We start from the raw sequence: 24173 nt of genomic DNA on the forward strand, positions 1-24173 counted from the left end.
TGATGGGGTTTTTTTTATCCAAAGAAAAGGTTTATTAACAACAAAACATAGATTACCAATGCCAAACAGTACATTGCACTTTTCGTACAAAAACAGTCAATGCCAATGAAAGTAATATCCATAAATTAAACACCACTGAAAATAATAATAGTACATTCATGCCTCACCATGAACAATAGCAAACAGTACCTCATTATCATCCTGTCAAAAGATATCCTCACTCAACATTGAGTCTGAGAAACCTGTCCATGATCATGTCCACCGGGGCTAGCCCGGGAACTACTAACCATGGAGCTCATAGCTTTTCCTATTTGTGCGGGCAACCCCTATGTTGATATATAAAAATTTTCATCCGTAATGCATTACCAACAGTAGTAATCCATTCCCAAACTGTAGGAGGGTCCTCAGACCTCCAATGTACCAATAATAATTGACGAGACAGAAGTAAGACCCTGACTATGGATTCTCTAGTGTAGTTTTCCCATTTATATTCATCCAGTAGGCTAAGCAAATAGGGATTTGGATCCAATGGAAGAGATTCCTGGAAAACTGTATTCAAGGTATCCACCACCCCCCTCCAATAGGTATGTAATTTAAGACATCTCCACAGTAAAGGGATCAAGTTACCATGAGGTAGCTGAGTCATTCTCTGTGTCACACTCAACGAACAACTCATCAACTCATCACTGATTGGAGAGCTTCCTCCCACTGATCCCCAGTGAGTTGGCCCACCTCCCTCTCCCACAACATCTCACTGATTGGAGAGATTCATCCCACTAATCCCCAGTGAGTTGGCCCACATCCCTCTCCCACTTCTCCAGCACCCATAAAGTGTGTTTTTTTTTTCAAAAAGGATTTTGCATCCTTAATTAGGTTAAACAAGGGAGTTGGGAATAAAGTCTACTCAGAAGATCTGCTCTGAGCCATAATAGCATGCCTTAACTGCATAAACAGTAGTAGAAGTACATAGAGGGTGATAAACTAAATTTCTCCTGCTAACCATCAAATGATAGCAGTACATCATTATGTAAAATTTCACTAAGAAATATTACTTCATACCCTTTCCACTTTGTGCCATGCTGCAATTTTGGCCAATTCAAGATAACTCCCATTCTGCCAAATTGGACTAAATTCCATATACCCAGTCACCCGTTGGAGGTATTTGGCTATGTGACACCATCATTCATCCCCCAATGGGGTTAATGCATAAAACGCATGGAAGGTATCCCACAGTCTCATTGCTAAAACAACATAGCACAAACAATTGAATAAATTACAGTACAGCTACAAAAATTGACATGGATTGACAATTGGATGAATGATGGTGTCACAGGAGGGAAGGATATAGTATCTCAGCCACTCCCCCAGAGGGAGGGGCCTTTAAGACCTGAGGGAGGGGATTAGCGCACTATATTGCTATTTTAACCAAGGAGTAAGTCATGAAACAGTGGCTCTGAGGAAGAGGTTAAGCCTCGAAACGCGTCAGCTGTCATCTTATCGGATATGGACGAATTTATGGACTATTCCTGACATTTGAGCAACTGGGCTCGATATGATCTATTTTCACCTATGTTTGTGAGTAGCCATTTTTAAATGTTGTATGAATAAAGCCTGTCAATGAGGATAATGCGCTAGGTCGGTGCGCCCTTTCTTTGTTTTTCTTTGCCTCTAGTATCGGTGGACTACCCCAGTCCATTATGGGCAGCAAGACCTAAGCCATTTGAGACGCCAGTTGTGAGTCCCGTGGGGAGTGTGGTCTGGGTGCTTGGATTCCAAGTGCAGGAGAAGGGTGTTTACACCTTATTGTTTTGGAATAGTGAATGCAGGATCCTGGGTTTAGTAGTATTTCCATGTTCTGTGTACTGTGGGAGACCAGATATAGTAAATGCAGGGTCCTGGGTTTAGTAGTATTTCCATGTTCTGTGTACTGTGGGAGACCAGATATAGTGAATGCAGAGTCCTGGGTTTAGTAGTATTTCCATGTTCTGTGTACTGTGGGAGACCAGATATAGTGAATGCAGGGTCCTGGGTTTAGTAGTATTTCCATGTTCTGAGTACTGTGGGATACCAGATATAGTGAATGCAGGCTCCTGGTTTTAGTATAATTTCCATATTCTGTGTACTGTGGGAGACCAGATATAGTAAATGCAGGGTCCTGGGTTTAGTAACACTTAAGCTTTAAGCTGATTTAAAGAAGTGTACAACTACAATGTCATGTTTTGTGTATTTCTCAGTAACTGTCTTTTGTTATACTCCTAAATAACAGTTTATGTAATAACTTATTTGCTTAGGTATTTTTCAATTGATGCCAGCAACCCAGAGACAAGAAGAGAGCTTTTCATTTCTCAAGTTGTCCATGATGAAAATGTTGAAACTAACCATGGCACATCATTTGCCTTCAATGGAATGGAAAATATTGAAGGAAAACTAGTGGAACATGAGATTAAAGTGTATACGGGTGACGTGAGAGGAGCAGACACAGATGCCAATGTTTATTTCACATTATTCAGTGAAAATGGAAACTCATTTGGACCTGTCCAGTTGGTTGATCCGATAGAAGATAAAAGTCCTTTTGAAAGAGGAAAGGTAAGAGAAATGGAAAAAAAATATGAATTCTAATTATTCTATTTGTAAAATCATTTTCTATTTAAGGTGTAATTATTATCAGAGAGGTAATATTCTCATATTCAAAAATTAATATCTTTATTCAAAAAGGCAAAAACAAAATGCAGTAACTAGAATCCAACCTGTAAATCTAAACTACCGTATCTGGTTAACTATCATTTGTTACTGCAAACTTTATTAGTATAGAGTATAGAGCATAAAATAGATATAACCCTTTTCAGTTTTTTATTTATTTATCTATTTATTTTTATCTATTCGCTGTTGTTGAAATGTTCCTTAAATTCCTGTCCCAGAGACACAAAACAAAGCAAAAGGAAATCTCTCCCAAAGTGAGGAAACACAGCTTTTACTTACACAGGTGTCCCTATTGGGGGATTTTTCCTTACTTCTAGTTTTGGTGACATTTTGGATTTCCCATTCCTTTTTTAGTCCTAGTGACAATGGTCACTAAGAGAAATAGAGAGGAAACACACATCTAAAACACAAGATACAACTAAAACCTTACAGATGTAACCTGGTCAAAAAAGGCTGTTTTAGACTGCAGAGCAAAGTTTACCACAGACGTTTGACTACAGGACTGTGTGACACCATCTTTTAACCACTTCAGCCCCGGAAGGATTTGCCCCCTTAATGACCAGGCCATTTTTTTGCGATTCGGCACTGCGTTACTTTAACAGAAAATTGCGCGGTCGTGACGCTGTACTCCAATAACATTGATGTCCTTTTTTTCCCACAAATAGAGCTTTCTTTTGGTGGTATTTGATCACCTCAGTGGTTTTTAGATTTTGTGCTATAATCAAAAAAACAGTGAAAATGTAGAAAAAAGCACCATATTTTTTTACTATCTGCTATAAAATATTCCCAATAAAAAAATTATAAAAATTTAATTTTTTTTATCAGTTTAGGCCAATTTGTATTCTGCTACATATTTTTGGTAAAAAATAATCCTAAAAAGCGTATTTTAAATGGTTTGCGCAAAAGTTATAGCATTTACAAACTACGGGATAGATTTTTGGACTTTTTATTTATTTATTTATTTTATTAGTAATGGCGGCGATCTGCGATTTTTAGCAGGACTGCAACATTGCGGCGGACAGATCGGACCCCTAACTGACATTTTTGACACTTTTTGGGGACCAACGACACTAATACAGTAATCAGTGCTAAATAATATGCACTGTTACTGTATAAATGACACTGGCAGGGAAGGGGTTAATACTGGGGGTGATCAAAAGGGTTAAATGTATGCCTGTGTGCTTACTCACTGTGTGTGGGGGAGTTCTTTGACAGGCACAGACAGACCGCAGTTTCAGCTTAGCTGAAACTGCTGATCTGTCCCTGCTTGTCTGAGAGAAGAGCAGCCTGCTTTGTTTACATAAGCAGGCAGGTCTTCTCTCCGTTTCCCAAATGATCGTGGGAGGAAGGCGGCGATCGCTGCCTCTCCTCCCGTGGCCCACCTCCCGCTGTGTCTAAACACAGCAGGAGCGCGGCTCCGGTGGCGCGCACGCCGCCAAAACCACATTCACTCCAGTCATGTAATACTACATGACTGGATGCAGCCGAGCCACCCTGCCACAGAAAAAAGCCGGCGGGCGGTCGGCAAGTGGTTAATGGTCGCTGCAGTAACACTATTTAGCACTTTTATTCTGATAAGGTGCGATCTGGGTCACCTTGCTAAACAAGAAGCATTTTAGTTCTGGTTTAATTATTGGTTCATAAAAACTGGAGGCCACCTATTAGCAAGGCAACAGCAGATGTGAAAGATCTGTATCAGTTCTGAGGGTTAGCTTGGACTCTTGTAAAATGAATCACACAGCAGCTTCTTGTTTGCCCTGCTTCCAAGAAACATAAAAATAGCAAGTAGATGATTTAATCAAGTGATTGGACAAGCATGCTTTGCTTGTGATGAAAACTAAAGACATAGCAGCTGGGGTTGAAGGCCAGTAAGTAAGGAAAGGCTAGAGGCCCTGTCAGATCTTTATTTTGGTTTGTGTTCCTGCTGCAGATTTTCTCTCCCTTCCTGTCTAGTGAAACAATTGTAAGGAGAGTAAATAATCTCAATATTGAAGCTGCTGGTTTTTCCTACTTAATCTAAAACCCCCAAAAAAGTTTTTAGCTTGTTAAGTTGGAAGATTTGGGCAGAAATATAGTTGTGTTTATCTGGGATTGCTATTTTTACATTAGTGTCTGCATCTGTCTGCTCTGTTGTTTAAACAGGCATAAGAAGACTGTTAGATTCTATGGTAAAAGGTCTATGAAAAAAAAATATTGTTTTTATTTGCCTATTAACCACTTCAATACCAGGCACTTCCACCCCTTCCTGCCCAGGCTTTCAGCGCTGTCACACTTTGAATGACAATTGTGCGAACATGCAACACTGTACCCATATGAAATTTGTATAATTCCATGCTTATCCTGCTTATGATTACCCCATATACAATTTCCAAACAGCCAAACACTCAATTAGCCAGTATGGGGATGAAATTTTTTGATAGCTGCATCTGTCATTGAATGTCTTTATTTTATGGCTAATTTGACTCTATTATACATTTTTAAAGTTTAGTTCTGGTGACATAAACATATAGCTTATATCTGGCCATATCTGTGTATGTATTTCGATGCTTTGATAGAAAAGCCAGCTGTTTTGGTTTGTGGATATCCATACATGATTGGGCAGTTATTGGAAAACGAGGTTAAAACTTGTTTTAGTAACTAAAGGCCTTTCCATTTATTTTTTTTTTTACAATATCCAATTAAGATGATAATACAATTATTTTTATTATTATTATTATTATTAATAATAATAATCATCATTATCATCACCAAATGTTATCTGTTTTCCCTTTATGTAAGGGTCCAAAGCGTTATTTACGTGGTCACGGTCACGGTCGTATGCATACCGTGTGACCATGTGAATAAAGCTTTGGACCCTTCTGAGGAATCCTTGGTGTGCTGATGACATTTCAGATTGTCTGTGGTTTCCATCCGGTGGTCATTACCGCATCCAGCATTATTATAGCCATTCTCATGAATGTGTGCGTGGGGAATGTTATGTTTAGAATAAAAAGATATGTTTCAAAGGTTTATCTGTAAAAATCTTAGGTAAGTGGCTTCACCAACTTGCAAACAGCATGCTCTAAATTCTAATAGGTATTATTAAAAAACTAATTGAGACATGGCAGGGCCATAATGGTGATACGCTACTAACTAACATTTCAAAAGTAATCTTATGACATCCATTCAATCAGCTTGTAGTACTTTCAAATGACATACTGTATGCTGTACAACTCTTTATGTATAGGTGCAACCAAAATGGGATAGCTCCTGAGTTTGCCTTCAGCATCCTTTACAGGCATCTTACGAACTATTCTACAGATGTGGGTACAGTAAATATATACATATATATCAGTAAAAAAAAAGTTGCATGTGACTTTAACTGTGTCACAAGTGTGCTACAATATGACATTGTCATTCCAGTCCTATAATGGAGAAAGGAAGCAGATGCAGAAATGTACCCCAGGATCCAATAAATATTCACAAAGTGTTAATGTAGTTTTAAGTGGCTTATAATGCTTCCCTGTCATTTCCATCTATTGTAATTATCAAATATTGCCATGAATTATAAAAAACTGGCAACGGTTTAGCGACTGACTAATGTCTGTGTTTGTGTATAGTCCAGCTCACATTTGGTATATTCACTCAGCCTCACAGTGAGAATTACAATAATCAGTAATTATTCCACAAACAATTATAGATTGTTAGTAAAATGCAGAGTTCTTCTAAACAGACGATATATCCCGGTTCACATTGGTGCAATGCGGGAACGCTGCGAATATGTAGCGTGATCCCGCATCACATCTGCTCCCCTGGCAGTTCACACTGCCATATGCGATATGCAGGGGGTGTCAATTAAAAGTTAACGACACCCCCAGTTGCGATCGCATATCGCAGTGCGATCTGCAAGTTCGCACAGAATCGGATCACACTAGTGTGAACCACTATGCGATCCGATTCTGCTGCGGATAAAAAAAAGGGTCAGGTGCGTGTTTAGTGCGGATGCGGTGCGAATTCAGCCATACAAAGTGTATGGCTGAAATTTGCACCGCACATGAGATCGCATGTAATTTAGGAGCAGTGCGCTCCGAATTACATGCGATCTCTGTGATCGTACTAATGTGAACCGGGGCTATAGCTAAGAAAAACATAATTTAATCAAATTCCTGTTTACTCTCTTCCTTCATTGTATTTATTTTTTCCAGGTTGACACATTCAGAATCAGCGCAAAAGATATAGGAAACATTTCTCATATTGAAATAGGGCATGATGGAAAAGGATTGGGTGAGTTTTTATATTAAGCAAATGATCCATGAAATGGTAAAACACTTTTTTTAATGCACCTCAGCCATCATTCATACCTCACCTGTTATTCAACTCTAGTGGTATGCAAAAAGAAAATTGTTCAGCACTCCAACAGATACTGAAATGGTACTTTAATATAGCAAAGCACAGTGGTAAGTGTTTCGGACAGACTCAATTGTTCTCAAACAAGTCTATCTAAAAAGGGCAGCAGCTTCTATGATTTTAAAGTATCTACTGGATTGCAGATTAACTGTCTTCCTGCATATCACAAGTGGAGAATCACAATTTGTTCACCTGATGTGACTTGTAGTTCCAGCTTAGTGGTTGAGCCATTCTGGGCAATTTACAGACGTGAAAATTGCATTTAATCCAATATTTTGAGGTAAAAATATGCAGGAAACAGTGATATCAGTATTTTTATACCTTCCCCCTACCTGCTGTGCAACTTTCTGCCCTTATTTGAATATTTATCTAAGGTTTGCAACCTTAAAGCTAAATGGAAACATGGATCAAATGAACTTTTATGGCTTTTTTTCACCTTGAACTTTCAGAAGTCAGACCCGGGACTGACCCTTCATTTGGAGTATCTAGGTTTCCTTCTAGGTACTACTTAGTCTGGGGTTTTTCTTCAGTAAGATAAACTCCTGATTATCCACTCCCATGTTTGGACTCTACTATTCAACTTTTGGCTTTTTGTATGTTGGTTCTGGGCTTAATGGTAGCTTCCCTCAATACAGATCTGTATGCCAAATCCCACTGCAGCGGTTGCAATTCACCCTATTACCTGTGTAGGACAAGAAAGCACAGTCTCTGGATTCGCCAATTCACTTGATACCCAGGATAAGGTTGTCTCTGGCCTGGTGGCTCATGGATCCACCCCATGATTCAGGGAAATTCTTTCTTTCCTTGCTCTGGAAGATTATCACAACAAATGAGAACCTGGCAGGCTGGGGAGGAGTCTTGAACACCTTTTCAGTGCAGGAGACTTGGTAACCAGAGGTAGCTTGTCTCCTGTTCAGCATCCAGGAGTTGCAAACTATTCGGGCTAGCAACAACTGACCTTTCAACTGCAAGGTCATCCGACCCAGATTCAGTCAGATGAACCCACTGCTGGCATACATCAACCTTTAGGGAGAAAGCAGAAGTCTTGCAGTTCAAAATAAAGCCAACTAGATTGTGGCTTGGATGGAACTTTACGTTCCAGGCCTTTTTGCTGTGCACCATCCAGGCATAAAATATTGGCAGACAAACTTCCTTAGTCAACAATGTCTGAACTCAGAAGAAAAGTCTATTCATCCATAGGTGTTTCAAGACCTTTGTTACAGGTGAGAAACATTGAACATGAGACTCCCTGCTTCTAAATTCAGCAACAAACTGAGCAAGCTTGTGTCCAGGTCCAGGGATCCTATATCCAGAACAATGGATGCCCTGGTGGCTCCATGGGATCAGTTTAACCTGATCTGTGCCTTTCCTCCCTTAAAACCCATTTCTCATATCCTCAGGATCAAGATGAAGAATTCTGGTGACTCTCATCACACAGAACTGCCCCAGGCTGATGTGGTATTAGGACTTTATCACACTCCTGGCAGAAACTTCATGGGCACTTCGTGATCACTCAGGTCTTTACATGCTTTATGGTCACTGGCTTTAACGGCACGGTTGTTGAAGCCCATAGCCTAAGAGATAGGGACCTATCTGATTCTGTTATTCCCAAACTCCTAAAGGCAAGGAAATCTACCTCTCACAAGGTGTATGATCATACTTGGAAAGCATGCTACACGAGTTGTGAGGCAAGGATCTCAGTCTGGTTCTGTCAGCTCTTCAAATGCTACCCTTTGAACCTATCAGAGATATTCCTCTGTTAACTCTCATACATGCAGTTGCCTTCCTTAATGTCATTACCTCTGCAAGGTGGGTTCTGGGTTGGTGGCCCTCTCTTTCTACCCTTTCTTGTTTTACACAGAATATTGTAGCGTAGTGCTGCATATCCCATATGTCTCAGAATTAATCTGGCCCTGGCCCTGTGTCCCTTAATGAACTGCAAGGTAAGTAAAAATGTTTTGAGCCTGAAAAATAAAAACAAATGCAACCACTACATCTAAGGACTGGTTGATTGCAGTGTATTCTTTTCTATTCTTAGTGTAGGTATCTTTATGTAATAAGGTGGGATTTTCCTATACCTGCATATGGAGCCAGCTTAGTTTGGCTACATAACAAATTAAAAATACATGTGATAGTGCTATGGGGCAAGGGACAGTTTGGGGGTTTTTGTTTGAGTATAGGTGGGCTTTAAGTTTACATTCCCCCATGAGAGAGCTCTTTAATTTTCATGGCAGGGCTATTTGAAATTTGAACTTTTATTTGAAATCAGTCTGACTGATTGTTAGTGGATGTCTTTTAATAGAAACCCAAACATTTGAAGCAGCACCTTGCTGAAGAAATATTGTCACTACCACTGGCTATGTGAGGAAGTGGAAGGAGTATCTCTTTATGTTCTTTACTTACAACTCCAACATGACTGCTGCATAATGTAGTTTCCCAGACCCTTGGGACCCCTGGAAGATTGTGTTTTCAAAATCTGAACAAAATTACAAGTGAAATCATTAATTAGTGACTAATTAACACAGCTGTGAAAGTGTTGAACATATGACTTTTTTAAAGGTCCAGAGCAGGGATACAATGTCAAGATGAAGTCACATATACTCTATGGAGACACAGAACACTAAATAACTAATGCAGCCAAGCTTTTGGACATAATCATTGCACAGATCTATCACACTCATTGTTGAAAACATTATATCATAAAAAACTTGACTTGACCATTGCACATACTTTAGTTGTACTATATTCTATTATACCTAGGATTATGAATAAGTAAACTGCAAATTTCAGTTCAAAGGAGGTTCAGAGAACCAGCAGGACATCAGTGAACCCTGAACATATTAACAAACCCTATAGAAGTGTAAAGGAGTAAATCGTGCTATTTTTTCTAGCTTTTTCAAGGGTAATTTGCAAGTTATTGTTGAAAAAAAGTGCACGGGTAACTGGGTTAAAAATGTTAAAAATTACACTCCACAAAGTTAAATGTTACTAGGTCTTCTACAGTCCTATTACACTATACCTTCAGCATGACTTCAATAGCACATGGTGATAAAGCAGTTGTAAGATTGAATGCCATGAAATGTTATAAATATTAAAAAAAAACTTGATTACAGCTCTAACTATGAAGCAATCTATTAGCATGCATCTGTGTGCCCAACATGACCTAGGCATAAATATTTGACAACACTCCTGGAAAAACTTGGAAGATAGCTTCCCATTGACAGGTCAATTGTCTGCTATGCAACATATGTGCTGTCCCCTGCTTGGCAAAACATTACACAGGACATGGATGGACAATGGGGGGGGGGACTATATGCACAGTTGGGAATTTTCTTACAGACAGAGGGACGCTTGGTATCTATGCTCTATACACAATAAAAACACATACACAATCACACCCATCAAATGGATTTCAGTGTTAGAAATGATTATAATACAATTATTTTATATTACATACAGTCAAAGAACATGGCCTGACCACTAGACATGTCATTATATAAATGCCTAACTAAAATTCATAACTTGATTTGAGGCAACACAAAAACAATATTCAAATGAAATGTATCTGCTATCATAAACACTTTTTAAATCTATTTTTTTGTCTTATTCTCTGTATGTATGCGCAGTCAGCAAATTTGTAGACGGTACAAATGATAGAAGCTGATTTATAGCACCCTTTTATCATCGCTAAATGCCTGAATAAATGCATTCTAAGTATGTTTTTTATGTATATTTTTTCATTTTTACTTTTTGCTTAGTTACGCTTTAAAGAGAAGATTTAGAACAGTTTAGAACAATGTAAATGAGCAGACAACAGATTTGTATTATTGTTGTAGTTAAAATGCAGAGCCAAGAATTAAAACAAAAGTATAACCTAAAGTGAACTCATGCATAGCGGGGAGAGGACATCATTCTTTGTAATGTTTTACATTATTTATGCACAGAGTCACTAAAGGTGAAATTCGCACAAACACAGGCTTTACTGTGCCCCAAACAAATGGACCAGCAAAGAAGGGAAATCATTTTTCTTAATAAGCTTAAAGGTAGAGAGCCCTTAGGCTCAGCCAGTTAAGGGCAGCCAGGCAAACAATGCTATTTACTGGAACAGAAAATTAGCTGAAATCAAACAAAGCACTGCATGAAATAATTGAGTACCTGTTAAATCTGCGACTAACAATGCAAAATGGATTTCATGTATTGGACAACATATCCACAGTGTAAAACAAATTGTCTAGCTGATGACTTTGGAAGTCTAACATTACGGCTGTAGAAGACTAATTCTGCCTAATGTTATGAAAATGAGCCACAAATGGGAGACTACTGTGTCAAAATATGAAATATGCACTTTACAGACCTACCACAATCCGAAACCCTTCAGATTTCTTTAAGTCAATCATGATGTTTACAATACGTACCACTGACATTTCCCTGTTTGAATGCAAATGCAAAACCAACCCTCACACAGTGAGGATGATCTCCCTTCTATACATTCTCGACTATTAAATGCACACCCCACCCCCTGTCTTATGTCTCTAAAAGGGAATGAGACCTGCAATAACCCCTAGACCAAGTGCAATGGGATCAAATCTGAGCCACCACAAAATCATGTTCTAGAAATGCAGCAGCAGTGCAGGTCAGCTATAAACTATAGTTCAGATGTTTCATAGTCCCTAGTAGACTAGCACATGCCTCCTCTGATTCTACTGCCCACTGTTTTCATGGTTGCTCAGAACATAGAACTTTTTTTTACACTTGGTGGTCATGCCCAGTGGCCGAATGATTTTGGCAGCAAGTATACCTCCCCGGTGCTCTTTTTCATCCAACCTCAGTCTTAGATCCATCCCAAGCCTTATTGAACTGCAAACCAGAGGATCTTTCTAAATCTCAGTTTCCTGTTATGACTCACATTCTAACTGCTGCCAAGCAAGTCCTAGCCAAAGACTGGCAATCACCAAGTATTGTGAAAAATAGAGTGCATTGAGCCTTGATAAACGAAAAATTGATGGCCCGCTAGCAGAATACCATGGCCAGAATTGGAAGAGTCTAGGAAACTTTGATCACAATGTTACACCTCAGCAACTTTAAAGACTGCTGGACTTGTGATATCCTATCTGAGTTACAATATCATTGATCACCCAGATGCCCCCCCCCCTCACATGCCCGACTCTCCCTCTCCTTCTCCCTCACTCCACTATCCTTATTGTGTAATGGATTGCTTCTCCTCTCTTCCTCTTCTTTTCCTGTTCTTCTTTATTTTTGGGTCTTTCCTTTCTTTTCCTCTCTTCCTTACAACTGTCTAACATAATATGAAAGTGCACAATATTTTATGCTGCCATCCTGTATAGTTGATTTTTGTACCTACTCCTGATGACTTAGTCCTATTTTTACTGTTTGAATACCCTGTATATACAGGAAGTCCCCAGGTTACAAACAAGGTTCTGTAGGCTTGTTCTTAAGTTGAATTTGTATGTAAATTGGAACAGGTGCATTTTTTAAATGTAACTCCAGCAAAAAAAATATTTTTTACATTTTTTTGGATAGCATAGGGAAGGGTTAGCACCCATGCAATGTTTGTCTTGCTGTCTCTACCCTTGTTCAGAAGATTTCTCCTCACTTTCTGTCCCTGTGACAATTGGATTTTGAAAATGTTGTGGTGTTGTGGAAACAAGGATTGGTGATAAAGCTTCAGTGGAGACATCTTTTCCCTATGATAACTCTTACATGAGTGAATTTCCCTTCCTAGGGGTAGATTCCCTCACACTTCCTGTTGTCTCCCTCCGTTTGTAAGTATGAGTCATATGTAAGTTGAATGTATGTAACTTGGGAACTGCCAGTGGATTGTATATGCATTGTTATACAGTACCTAATACTTCTGATACAGCAGTGACACACCCCTGTATCTTTGTTGATGCTATGTTGTACACCACAACCTTTAAAACTTAAAAAAAATGACTGAACAAGAAATGTTCAGATTTGAGGTCACCTCCTCTATGCACATGTCTCTTCTGGAAGACTGTTTCCAGAATGGGAGTGTATAAGTTCAATATAATCACCTGACACACTTGCACTGTTGTAATGAGGAAAGTTACAGTGTCTGCTTCCCTTTATAAGTCCTTAACCCTTATGGGGTATCCCACCAAAAATTATTTTTGGTTAAAATTCCTACTGCAGGGGATGCCTAAAATTGTATTTGCATTTTATTGCAGACAACTGGGAAATCGGTGAGCCAATCACACAAGAAGAAAATGGCATTTCTGGATAAGCTCTGTACACCAAAAGTGTACAGATTGTCTTCAGATGTCATATCCCCCTGAATTTTTTTAGAAAAATTACAATGCTTCAGATTGAAAATGAAATGTAATTTTTAATAACAAATAATTACAATTTGTAATTGTATTTACTATATTATTTTTTTTATTTACTATATTTTTCATGGAAATGAAGTTACCATTTAACCACTTTACCACCGGAGGATTTTGCTGTCTTACGTCCAGGCCACTTTTTGCGATTCGGCTGTGCGACTTTAACTGACAATTGCGTGCCGTACCCAAACGAAATTTACGTCCTTTTTTTCCCTCAAACAGAGCTTTCTTTTGGTGGTATTTGATCACCTGTGCGATTTTCATTTTTTGCGATATTAATTAAAAAAAGCGACAATTTTGAAAAAGTAACAATATTTTTCTACTTTGACAGTTAAAAAATATCCAATATATTCAATTTTTGTCATATATTTAGGCCAAAATGTATTTAGCTACATGTCTTTGACAAAAAAATTCTCAATGAGCGTTTTTTTAACTGCTTTATGACCGGAAGGTTTTACCCCATTCCTGACCAGGCCATATTTTGCGATTTGGCACTGCATTACTTTAACGGACAATTGCGCGGTCATGCAACACTGTACCCAAATTAAATTGATATCCTTTTTTTCTCCACAAATAGAGCTTTCTTTTGGTGGTATTTGATCACCTATGCGATTTTTACTTTTTGCGCTATAAACAAAAAAAGAGCGACAATTTTGAAAAAATACCAATATTTTTCACATTTTTTATATGAAATTCCCCCCCCCCCCAAAAAAATGTAAAAATTTAAATTTTTTATCATTTTAGGCCAATTTTTCTGCTACATATTTTTGGTAAAAGAAATCGCAATAAGCGTATTTTGATTGGTTTGCGCAAAAGTTATTGCGTTTACTAACTAAGGGAAAGATTTTTGTCATTTTTGGTGCTTTTTTTTTTAATGAGTAATGGCGGAGATCTGCGATTTTTTTTTGCAGGACTGCGACATTGCGGCGGACAGATCAGACCCTTGACTGACATTTTTTACACTTTTGGGGGTACCAGTGACATTACTACAGTAATCAGTGCTATAAATATGCACTGTTACTGTAAAAATGACACTGGCAGGGAAGGGGTTAATTTTATTGGAGAGGGAGGGGTTAATGTATGCCTGGTGCTTACTAACGTGTGTGGGGGGAGGTGACTGAGTGACACAGGGACAGATCGCAGGTTCAGCTATGCTGAACCCTGCAATCTGACCCTTCCTGTCACTTAGGGGATCCGCCCGCTTTGTTTACACAAGCGGGTGGATTTCCACACAAGATCCCCGACGATCGGTGAAGAGCAGCAGTGATCACCGCCGCTCCTCCCCTGGCCCGACTCCCGCTGTAACTGAAAACTGAATACAGTGGGAGCGTGCCTCCGACGGCGTGTGCGAGCCTCCGACGGCGTGCGCGAGCCTCCGACGGCGCGTGCGCCACTGAGAGAGGGGAATGTCTGGTGACGTAGGTCTACGTCGCCAGACGATAACGAGCCACTTTGCCGCAGTACAGTCAATGTGACTGGTCGGCAAGTGGTTAAGCAAACCTGTCAGTGAGTAGAAATATTTAATCTTGAAAATTCTATATCAGTGAAGGTAAGAAAAGACAACCACAATTCCCTTTATTAGCCAAAAAAGCCTGCTCCATGTTCCTTTTTGATGCTGGCTTCTTATACTAAGGCCTTGGTGTCACCAATTTGGGGCTCATGCCCCTAAACCCCTAAGCCCCACCTATTTAATAAAAGTGTCTCAGTTGTCAGAGGCACACAGAAGGGCTTTTCTCTCTGGTAAAGGTAACCGCCATATTTTGTGGTGTCTGCTTTCACACAGGACTTTTAGTTTTAATTTATTAAAATAGCTGCCAACTTTCAGCAAGGAAATAAGAATCTACCCTAAAGTTCAGAGACTTTTGTAAATTCTCTCATCTTTTTGCCTTGAACGGTTTTATATGTTCACTGATACTATTCATTGTTCACATGCTTCATAGGCAACTTATATTAACTGATAGTGGGTTTACTTTCTATAGCACTATTTTGTATTCAGTACCCTACATGCCAGTTGACTGTTAAGTTCATAACCTAACAGAAAGTCATATGTACAGTGAACATGTCTCTGTCGGTGTATAGAATACTGTATGTAGTCTTTGAAATCACAGTGCATTTATTCAATATTGTAATCACTGTATGTTATTCTGGTAATTAGGCAATGGCTGGTTCCTGGACAAGATTGAGATCTTCACATTATCTACAACTGAACCAAGGTTATTCACCTGCAACAGGTAAGCTTATTTAGAAAGATTATTATTGCATGTATAAGAGGGGCTTGGCTTATTTCATATGCATTTCCAGCAATACTACTCCCTTTTACAATTCATATTTAGAGCCGGTTCACAGTGAGGCGACACGACTTGTGCAGTCCCGTGCACCACGACTTTGGAGCGACTTGCAGGGACTTCTATGCAAGTCGCTCTGAGGTCGCCCCGAAGTAGTACAGGACCCTTTTTCTAAGTCGGAGCGACTTGGGTCGCTCCTATTAGAACTGGTCCTGTAGCGGTCAATGAACCGCGAGGGAGCGCGACTTGTCAGGCTGACTCTTAAACATTTTTAAATATGATACAAATGATAAACATTTTTGGTTTTGTATATCACCAAGAAAAATAGCAAGTACCACTTTTTCTAATTTTCATTTGCTTTCAATATGTATCACCACTGGTGCCCCTGAAAGGCTAGAATATGAGGCTGTTTTAATTGCAACCCCCTTCCCAAGAACTGTTAAAAGAATTCTTAAAGCAATTTGCTAAGAAGCGCAATTATAGTAATACAAACACTTGGTCTTTACCTCCAAAGAGTTATCATTTATGAAGAAAGCTTCCCCATATGTATAATTGTGGGCTGATTTGAATCTGTGACTCTGTGAATCTTAGTGAGGTTTGCTTTTACCCTACCAGAGCCTGAGGTAATAGGGATGATTTACTAAAGGCAAGTAGGCTGTTCACTTTGCAAGGGAATTTTCCCCAGAGCTTAGTTATTGTAGTGAATTTTACTTTGCAAAGAATACCCATCACAGCTTCTGCCCATTATAGAAATATGGAAGTAGAAAAGCATATGTCCATTTTATTTTAAAATGGTTGACCTGTTGAAGTATCTAAAATTTCAAACCTGTAACCTTTAAGTTTAAAAAGCACATATTATTCTTTTTACAGTTAAAATTTGTTATGGATGTTTGTTTGCCTCTAACTTATCAAATGTCTTCTTCAGGTGGCTGGCAGAAGATGAAGATGATGGGCAAACAGTTATTCAGCTTTATTCATAATTAACATCACCTATCATAGTCAGCCTACAAAGAAAGGACCTACTTACTACTTCCAGAAGTCTTTGTTACTACCTATGTTCCTTGGAGACATTTAGCCATATTTCTTCCACCGTTGCCTCATTCTTAGACATATTGTACATGCTACAGGTCCAGAGTTTTCTGTATATTTTATTATATGACTAAGTCATTTATTTTTTATTTTTTTATTTTTCTGTCTGATAAAGCAGGTTTTTATTTTGTTCTTGTCGAACATTATAAACATTGTTTTGTTCCTCCATAAAGTAAGTTCCAATATCTTTTTAGGTATACAATGCTATTTTGCTTAAGTGCCAACAAAATAAATATTAATCATTTAAATTAAACAATTTTTACTCATTAAGTGACTTTTATTATCTGTAAGATTCCAACTGTGCATATGGGGATTACTGTATGACTATTTCAGTTGCGCCAAAAATGCTAATCGAATGCTACAAATCAAATACATGGATGGATGCATTCTATTTCAATTGGTGAGAGGTTTCACATTTTCCAGGACTGGTTGGCAGTCGATGAGAGATTACATGATTTATTGTGTGAAAATCAGTAAGAAATTGAATGAGCTATTAGAGGTTTAATGAGAAATCACATGGTCTATTGCATGGCAGTAGATGGGAGATGACACAAGCTACTACAGATATGACAACAGATCACCTGATTTATTCATCGACAGTTGATGAAGTGTCACATTGACCATTACACATTTTATATGAGATTACAATAAAGTTTAAGTTTATCTTCAGCAAGATTTTCCCAAAGTCCCTATATGCAATTCCTATACCCTGTGAATAGTACATACCAACGCTCTTCCTGTTTTTAACAGTACGTCTCCCCATGTTACATATGCAGCTTTTGGGGACTTCTCCACAAAAAACGCTGGCCCCTCAACCCCCCTCCATCCTGCGGTTTGCAGAACAGGTTTGAAATTTGAATTTTGTGACCCCACCAGGCCATTTAAACTGCCCACAAGTGTAGTGCACTCTTTCCTGCTCCAGCTGAGCTCAGTAGCAGCTGTTCTGCGTTGTTCATACTGCTCACATGTGCACTGTGCTCTCTCCTTCTCTAGCTGAGCTCAGCTAGAGAAGGAGAGAGTGCACTGTGCATGTGCACAGTTTGAACTGCCCAGAGCAGCAATTTGGGGATGCACAGTTCAAATGTTCAGCCTGTCCTGCAAACGGCAGGATGGAAGGCAATTGAGGGGCCATTGGTTTTGGATTTTTAGAGTGCCCCCCCCCCCAACAGCTGCATATGTAATAGAAGGATGTGCACCATTTAAAACGGGAGAACCACATTCACCTATACCCACCCCCCCCTTTTTTTTTCTCTCTTCCCTTCCACCTTCCCCTCTCTCAGAGGTGGGGGTTCTGCTCTGTCCTCAACCCCTAGTGATGGCCCTTAAAATTGTTTCTTGGAATGCCAAGGGGCTCAACACCCCTTAAAAGAGATCTAGTTGTCTTGTGGACCAACTGGCGTTCCTTCAGGAGACACATTTCCTTGCGGATAAAATCCAGAGACTACAGGACAAGCATTTTCCCATAGCATAGCACAGTGCATCTTCCTCCTCTAAATCCAAAGGAGTTAGTATTCTTGTGTCCAGCAATATCCTCTGGCAGCTCCTTGATCTCTGTACGGATCAGGAGGGCAGATACATTCTCCTCAAAGGCAAAATACATGACCAAACATTCACTCTGGTAAACGTTTAACTCCCTAACACAGACTAGCTGATGACACTGGAGTCCTGTTTACAGGCAGTGGACTCCTTTACTGAGGGCATACTAATTATAGGAGGTGATTTTAATATTACCCTTCATCCTAGCAAGGACTCAACGTCAGGCTTAACAAACCTCCCTCAAAGCACCCGCTCTAGACTTAGGGATCTCCTCCACGCCCATCAGCTAGTGGACATCTGGCGTATCTTACACCCGCAGGACAGAGACTACACCTTCTTCTCTGCCCCGCACGGCTCAAATACCAGAATTGATTTCTTTCTGTTCCACCACAATACCATTCCTTTGGTCTCAGAGGCTAACATTGGAAATATAGCCCTCTCCGATCATGCCCCCATCGCTCTGAGCGTGACCCTTAAACATCCCATGACCAGGCCCTCTTCCTGGCGCCTGAACAAAACCCTTTTACAGGATCCAGAGACGAAGGCGGACCGTGGCTGAGGGATTCAGGAACAACCCCAACATCACGGGTCTACCTACCAGTTCTTACCATCACAAGGTATGCTGATGATCTGATGTTTTTTCTATCAAAACCCCACATCTCTTTACCAGTCCTTATGTCTGAACTTCGTTCTTATGGTTCTATATCGGATTTCAAGATTAACTTCCAAAAATCTGAAGCTTTAAACATTAACCTCCAACCACGAGCACTGGTGCTTCTCAGTTCGAATTTCCCATTTCGATGGGCAGAACGGTCTATCCGATATCTGGGGACTGCAATACCGGCTAATATCAACCATATCTTTCAACTCAACTTTCAACCGTTTCTGGTCACCCTGTCTTCTGACCTAATAGCTTGGCAAAACTTAGCAATTTCCTGGTTTGGGAGATGCAATGTCCTCAAAATGAATGTGATGCCTCGCCTCCTGTACCTCTTGCAGGCCCTACCAGTTAAAATACCTTGAGTGTTCTTTTGTAAACTCCGCTTGGCATTTATCAGATACGTATGGCAATGGACACACCCGCGCCTCAAACACTCACTCCTACAGCGCCCCAAACTTGCTGGTGGTGTAGGTCTCCCTGATCCCGCAAGATACTGTACAGCGGCACATATGACCAGGGTAATTGACTGGTGTAGACATGCCCCCCATAAATTGTGGGTATCTCTGGAACAGGAGGCAGTGGCGGCCCCTCTGGTGAGCCTCCCCTGGGCGGGAACCTCATATACCCGGTGGGTTCCCCCCCCATTCTTTAGTTGATGCCACCTTAGCAGAACTTAATAGATATTTCAGGTTAGCGGGGACAACAACGTTCCCCTCCCCCATGACCCCGATCATTGGCCATCCAGATTTTGCCCCGGGACTCTCTGATAGAACTTTTCGCCTTCATACTGACGCAAGTGTCGTTAGGGCTTCACATTTTCTCAGTCCATCTGGCTGGTGAAAACCTTTGGAGATAATTCCTTCATTCAACGCTTTGACACTGGGACACTGGAAATAATTTCAGCTCTCCTGCTTTCTCAGATCCCTTCCTGATCATACTAAGTTCCGTAGACAGTTAACACAGTTTGAAGACCTCTGTATAAGCAAGGGAACGATCCAGAAATCACTTTCAATCTCCTACTCCATACTTCTCTCAACGACCACCCAACATGACCCTTCGTTCCTCCTTAAATGGGAAAGGGACCTAAACACTACGTTCACAACGGACCAAAAAACAAGATACTTTCCTTTGCCCATAAATCCTCTCTATGTAGCAAGTATCAAGAGACCTCGTACAAAATTCTGACACGGTGGTATCGTACCCCAGTAGTTCTATCCACCATCTTCCCAGGACATAACCCTTCCTGTTGGTGCTGCGGTCTTCGGGCAGGTACTCTTTTTCATATTTTTTGGGAATGCCCCAAGATTAGACCGTTCTGGCAGCAGGTACTACATATTGTACATAAACTCACTGACTACTCTCTACTAGATGACCATGCTGCTGTTCTCCTCAACTTGACGCCCATGTCAAGCAAGCGGTAACGCAAATCGCTGCTGAAACACTTGCTGAATGCTGCTAGGGCCTGTATACCTAGCATGTGGAAACAACAAACGCCCCCCCCTTATTTCTCACTAGTTTACTAGAGTGAATGATATACGGCAAATGGAACGGCTTACAGCAACTCTAAGGGACAAGGCGGAGGAACACACAACACGTTGGATTCACTGGGATTTTTGTCACTTGTCCGACGATTATCTATCCTACTCTTAACCGGCTTGCCGTGCCTGCGGGTGGGACAGAGCAGACCCCCACTTTTTCCCTTTTCTATCTATCTTTATCTCCCTCCCCCCTCTCTTCTTCTTTTCCTTCCTCCCTCTCTCTCACCTGAATTTCTCCCCTCTCTTCCCCCTCCTCCCTGACTTAGGGCATTATGTTTGCCCTATCCCTCCTATTAAGTTATAAAATACCACTAGGTGTGCTTCAAACAAAGGGTGGGGGGGTGGTCCGGGGGTCCTCCCCACTTCGGGTTGGGGATTTGGTGGGCCCCCTTGCCGGCCAAGTGGTAGATGCCGGCGGGGATTCCTATCCCTCTCCACCTGGGTGGGTAGCGCTGGACTACCTTCCACACAAACTCTTGTTTACAACAATACTGCAAGTGAATGACTAAGTATTGAAGACAAGACGACATACGAGCCCAGGTTACACTATATGTCTATGATTTGTGATCGTGTGTCTTACACCAGGTTGTTACCTGTACTATGTAGTCAGAATTTCTGTTGCTATCTTACAACTGTTTGTAGTATGGTTGTTCCTTATTTTTCATGGCATACCTTTAAATAAAGAATTAAAAAAAAAAAAACAGGAGAACCACTGGTATGTACTATCTACCAGATATGGAATTTCACAGGGGTATTTTAGAATAATTTTGCAGAAGGTGAACTTACACTTTAAGCTCAAGTCACGAGCTATAAAAATAGCCCAAATAGTTCTCATCTCAGCCAGCCATAGAACTGATTTTCAAATTTTATTGACTGAAAATAATAGTCATATTTTTTGAAAATGAGGATACTTATCCCTGTGTAAAGCTTTGTGAATTTAGATTATTTAGATTATTGTCTGTTGTTTGGCGATTTAAGAGCAATCATACAACTGATTTTCAAACTGAAAAAAAACTGAAGTTTTGAGTGAAAATGGCAGTTCTTCACAGTTTCCAGTTGGATTCCATTCATTTTTTAATACAATTGGATTTGGTTTTCTGAACAACAATTCCACCATTAATCAGTTTTTCTATTTCTGATTTTTTTACATGCCATCCCCTTTTGTTCCTTGTCTCTCTACAGTCCCCAAATGGCACAGATTGTCCAAATATTGGCAGTTTTACTCAATGGGAAAAAATGTTTCTCAGTATCGGCATGGCAGTAATTGGCTGAGATTTTCGGTTGATCTAACATTGTCATACTTCGTATATCCTATAGAGATGCCACTAAAGCAATGTTTTTAAATCTATGGGTGGTTACCCACATTGGGTCATGCATGAACATACAGTATTTGTGACAAGTCATAGACAGTATTCTTTTTAATGGAATAAAAACATAAATATTCCCACCTGCAATACCATTATAAAATGGTCAGATTTGGCAATTGTCATCTCATGTATATGATGAGCTAAAGGTTAATATATGCTAAGACAAACTTATTTGGTCGATCTGCAGGGCACATTACTTTTTGATACCAGAAGCCCAGTGCTGTAAATATTAATGATCGACCGATATTGGTTTTTCATTGCTGATACCAATACCGATTTTTTGGCCAATGCATATCGGTATCGGCAGATATGCACCGGTATTTTGAACATTTAAAGTTTTGCAAAATAAACACAAATTTCGACACAAATCTGTTACTGAACATGTTAATGTTTATTTATTAACATTTTTAACATTAAGGGCTCATTCTTCACACCTTAGCTGCATGAAAACTGATAGGAAAACTGCACTTGCAGGGACATCAGAAATTCCCATAATCTGATTGTGAATGATTCATAAACTGCTGCAGTAGTGCACTCACTCACTGCAATAATTTTAAATCACTACTGCAGTGCAGCCAGTGCAAAACTGCTAGATAAAAAGCTAGACAAACAGCTGGACAGTGGATTGGAGTCAGTGGACTACCGCTGCAGTAGTGCATTCACTGCAATAATTTTAAATCACTACTGCAGTCAGTGCAAAACTGCTAGGAAAAAAACTAGACAAAAGCTAGACAGTGGATTGGAGTTGACACTAGTACTACTACACTTTTCAATACTCCCAGTTAAGCAGAACAATAGTATACTGCAGAAAGCAGAACATTTCAGCATGTTCATGTTCACCTGTTAAACGGCTTCTGTTTTATCATATAATGCTGTCACTTCATTAACATGCTTACTTGGTACAGGAGGAGAGGAGGACAGAGGAGCAGAGAGAAAAGGTATTTTCTAGCATGGGAAGCAAGTATTATGTAGAATGCGTAATTTTCTTTCCACCACTGAATAGGATCACCACTTCTTCTGTCAATTACTGGTTCCTTTAAATAGAGATGAAGTTCATCATCCAGGCTCGTTATTGCAGATTCAGAAGAATCCTCCGCATGAGGCCCCAATAAAACACTGAAAATGTCATGATCAATTCGACCACGATGAAGAAGATTCTCTTATGTTCATTGTCGTCTTTCTGGACATCTTTCTGTTTTTGCAGCATGCTGCTCATTCAGATTATAAAAATGCTGTTCTGGACTTGTCTTTTCGGCAGGACCCTTCTGCACCTCCTGTTGAATATCGTCAGCCATTGTTTTGCCTTGGCCAATACATCATCAGAAGAGAAAGCATGGTTTTTGTATCGAGGATTCAAAAGACTTGCCAGCACAACATTTTTAATCTCTTCATGCTTCTCAAAACATATATCAATCAAAGCTCTCTGGCTTGACAGACCATCATTTGAAAGTTGGAGGGTGTTGTGTGCCATGACACTGAGGTCTGTCATATCAGCAAGCCTCATTCCTTTCCGCATGTTTGCTCTGCTGTCTCCAAGGAGCACAAGCATCATTCGGTCTTTGTTGATTCTCCAGTCTTCAAGCATGAATAGAAACATTTCTCTACTGTACTCAGTGTGGGATCCTTGCATCACCTTTGTATTCAACACCAATTGTCTTTTTGTCCATCTGCTGTCAATGAAGTGGCATGTAAGAATCATAAGTGACTCTGTTTGTCCTGACCAGCAATCAGTCGTGAATGAGAGTGAGTTGCCAACATTCTCTGGTTGCAGCATAGCCTGCACTTTCTGAACGACCTTTTGGTGAATCTTTCCCAGCATTTCTGTTCGATAATACTTCTCACTCTTCAGTGTGTAACTTGGCTCAGACACCATTGTAAATGACTGGTTATCAGTGACCATCATCTCTGTGATTACTCTGTCCAGCAGTTGGGATCTTCTATCTGAATCTAGACAATGATACCTGTTTTTTTTCTGAAACATATCTGTTATTGTTGCCTGGGATAGTGGAGAAGGCATTTCAAAATGACATTGATATTCATTTTGTTTTTTTCTGTGCTGCATGATATCATTCAATATGATGAACTCTTAGATGGGCCCAAAGATTTGACGTATTTTTGTTTTTTGCAGTTACTGATCCCATGCTTATATTGTTTGTGCATGTGTTTTGCTGGAGATGGTTGAGATGAGAAATAGTCCCAGACATCACTTTTACTTTATCTGTCTTCATCCATCTCCATTGCAATTTTAA

At 39.9% G+C, this 24173-nt stretch overlaps 1 protein-coding gene across 1 annotated transcript in view; it reads left to right on the forward strand.

Annotated features, from left to right (window-relative positions):
* LOC309556825 (lipoxygenase homology domain-containing protein 1-like) overlaps window positions 1–16817 on the forward strand; it is a gene marked incomplete at its 5' end in the record, with an annotated part of 436205 nt that extends 419388 nt beyond the window's left edge. Inside the window, 4 exons of the mRNA XM_082259345.1 lie at window positions 2292–2586; window positions 6885–6963; window positions 15604–15679; window positions 16659–16817. Of these exons, the coding sequence (XP_082115471.1) occupies window positions 2292–2586; window positions 6885–6963; window positions 15604–15679; window positions 16659–16713 (505 nt within the window). The 3' untranslated portion in view covers window positions 16714–16817. The remainder of the gene's footprint in view (window positions 1–2291; window positions 2587–6884; window positions 6964–15603; window positions 15680–16658) is intronic.
* Between the last annotated feature and the right edge of the window lie 7356 nt (window positions 16818–24173).

This window comes from Pelophylax lessonae (assembly GCF_965119305.1).
Source record: "Pelophylax lessonae genome assembly, chromosome: 5".
In the NCBI taxonomy this organism is placed as follows: Eukaryota; Metazoa; Chordata; class Amphibia; order Anura; family Ranidae; genus Pelophylax; species Pelophylax lessonae.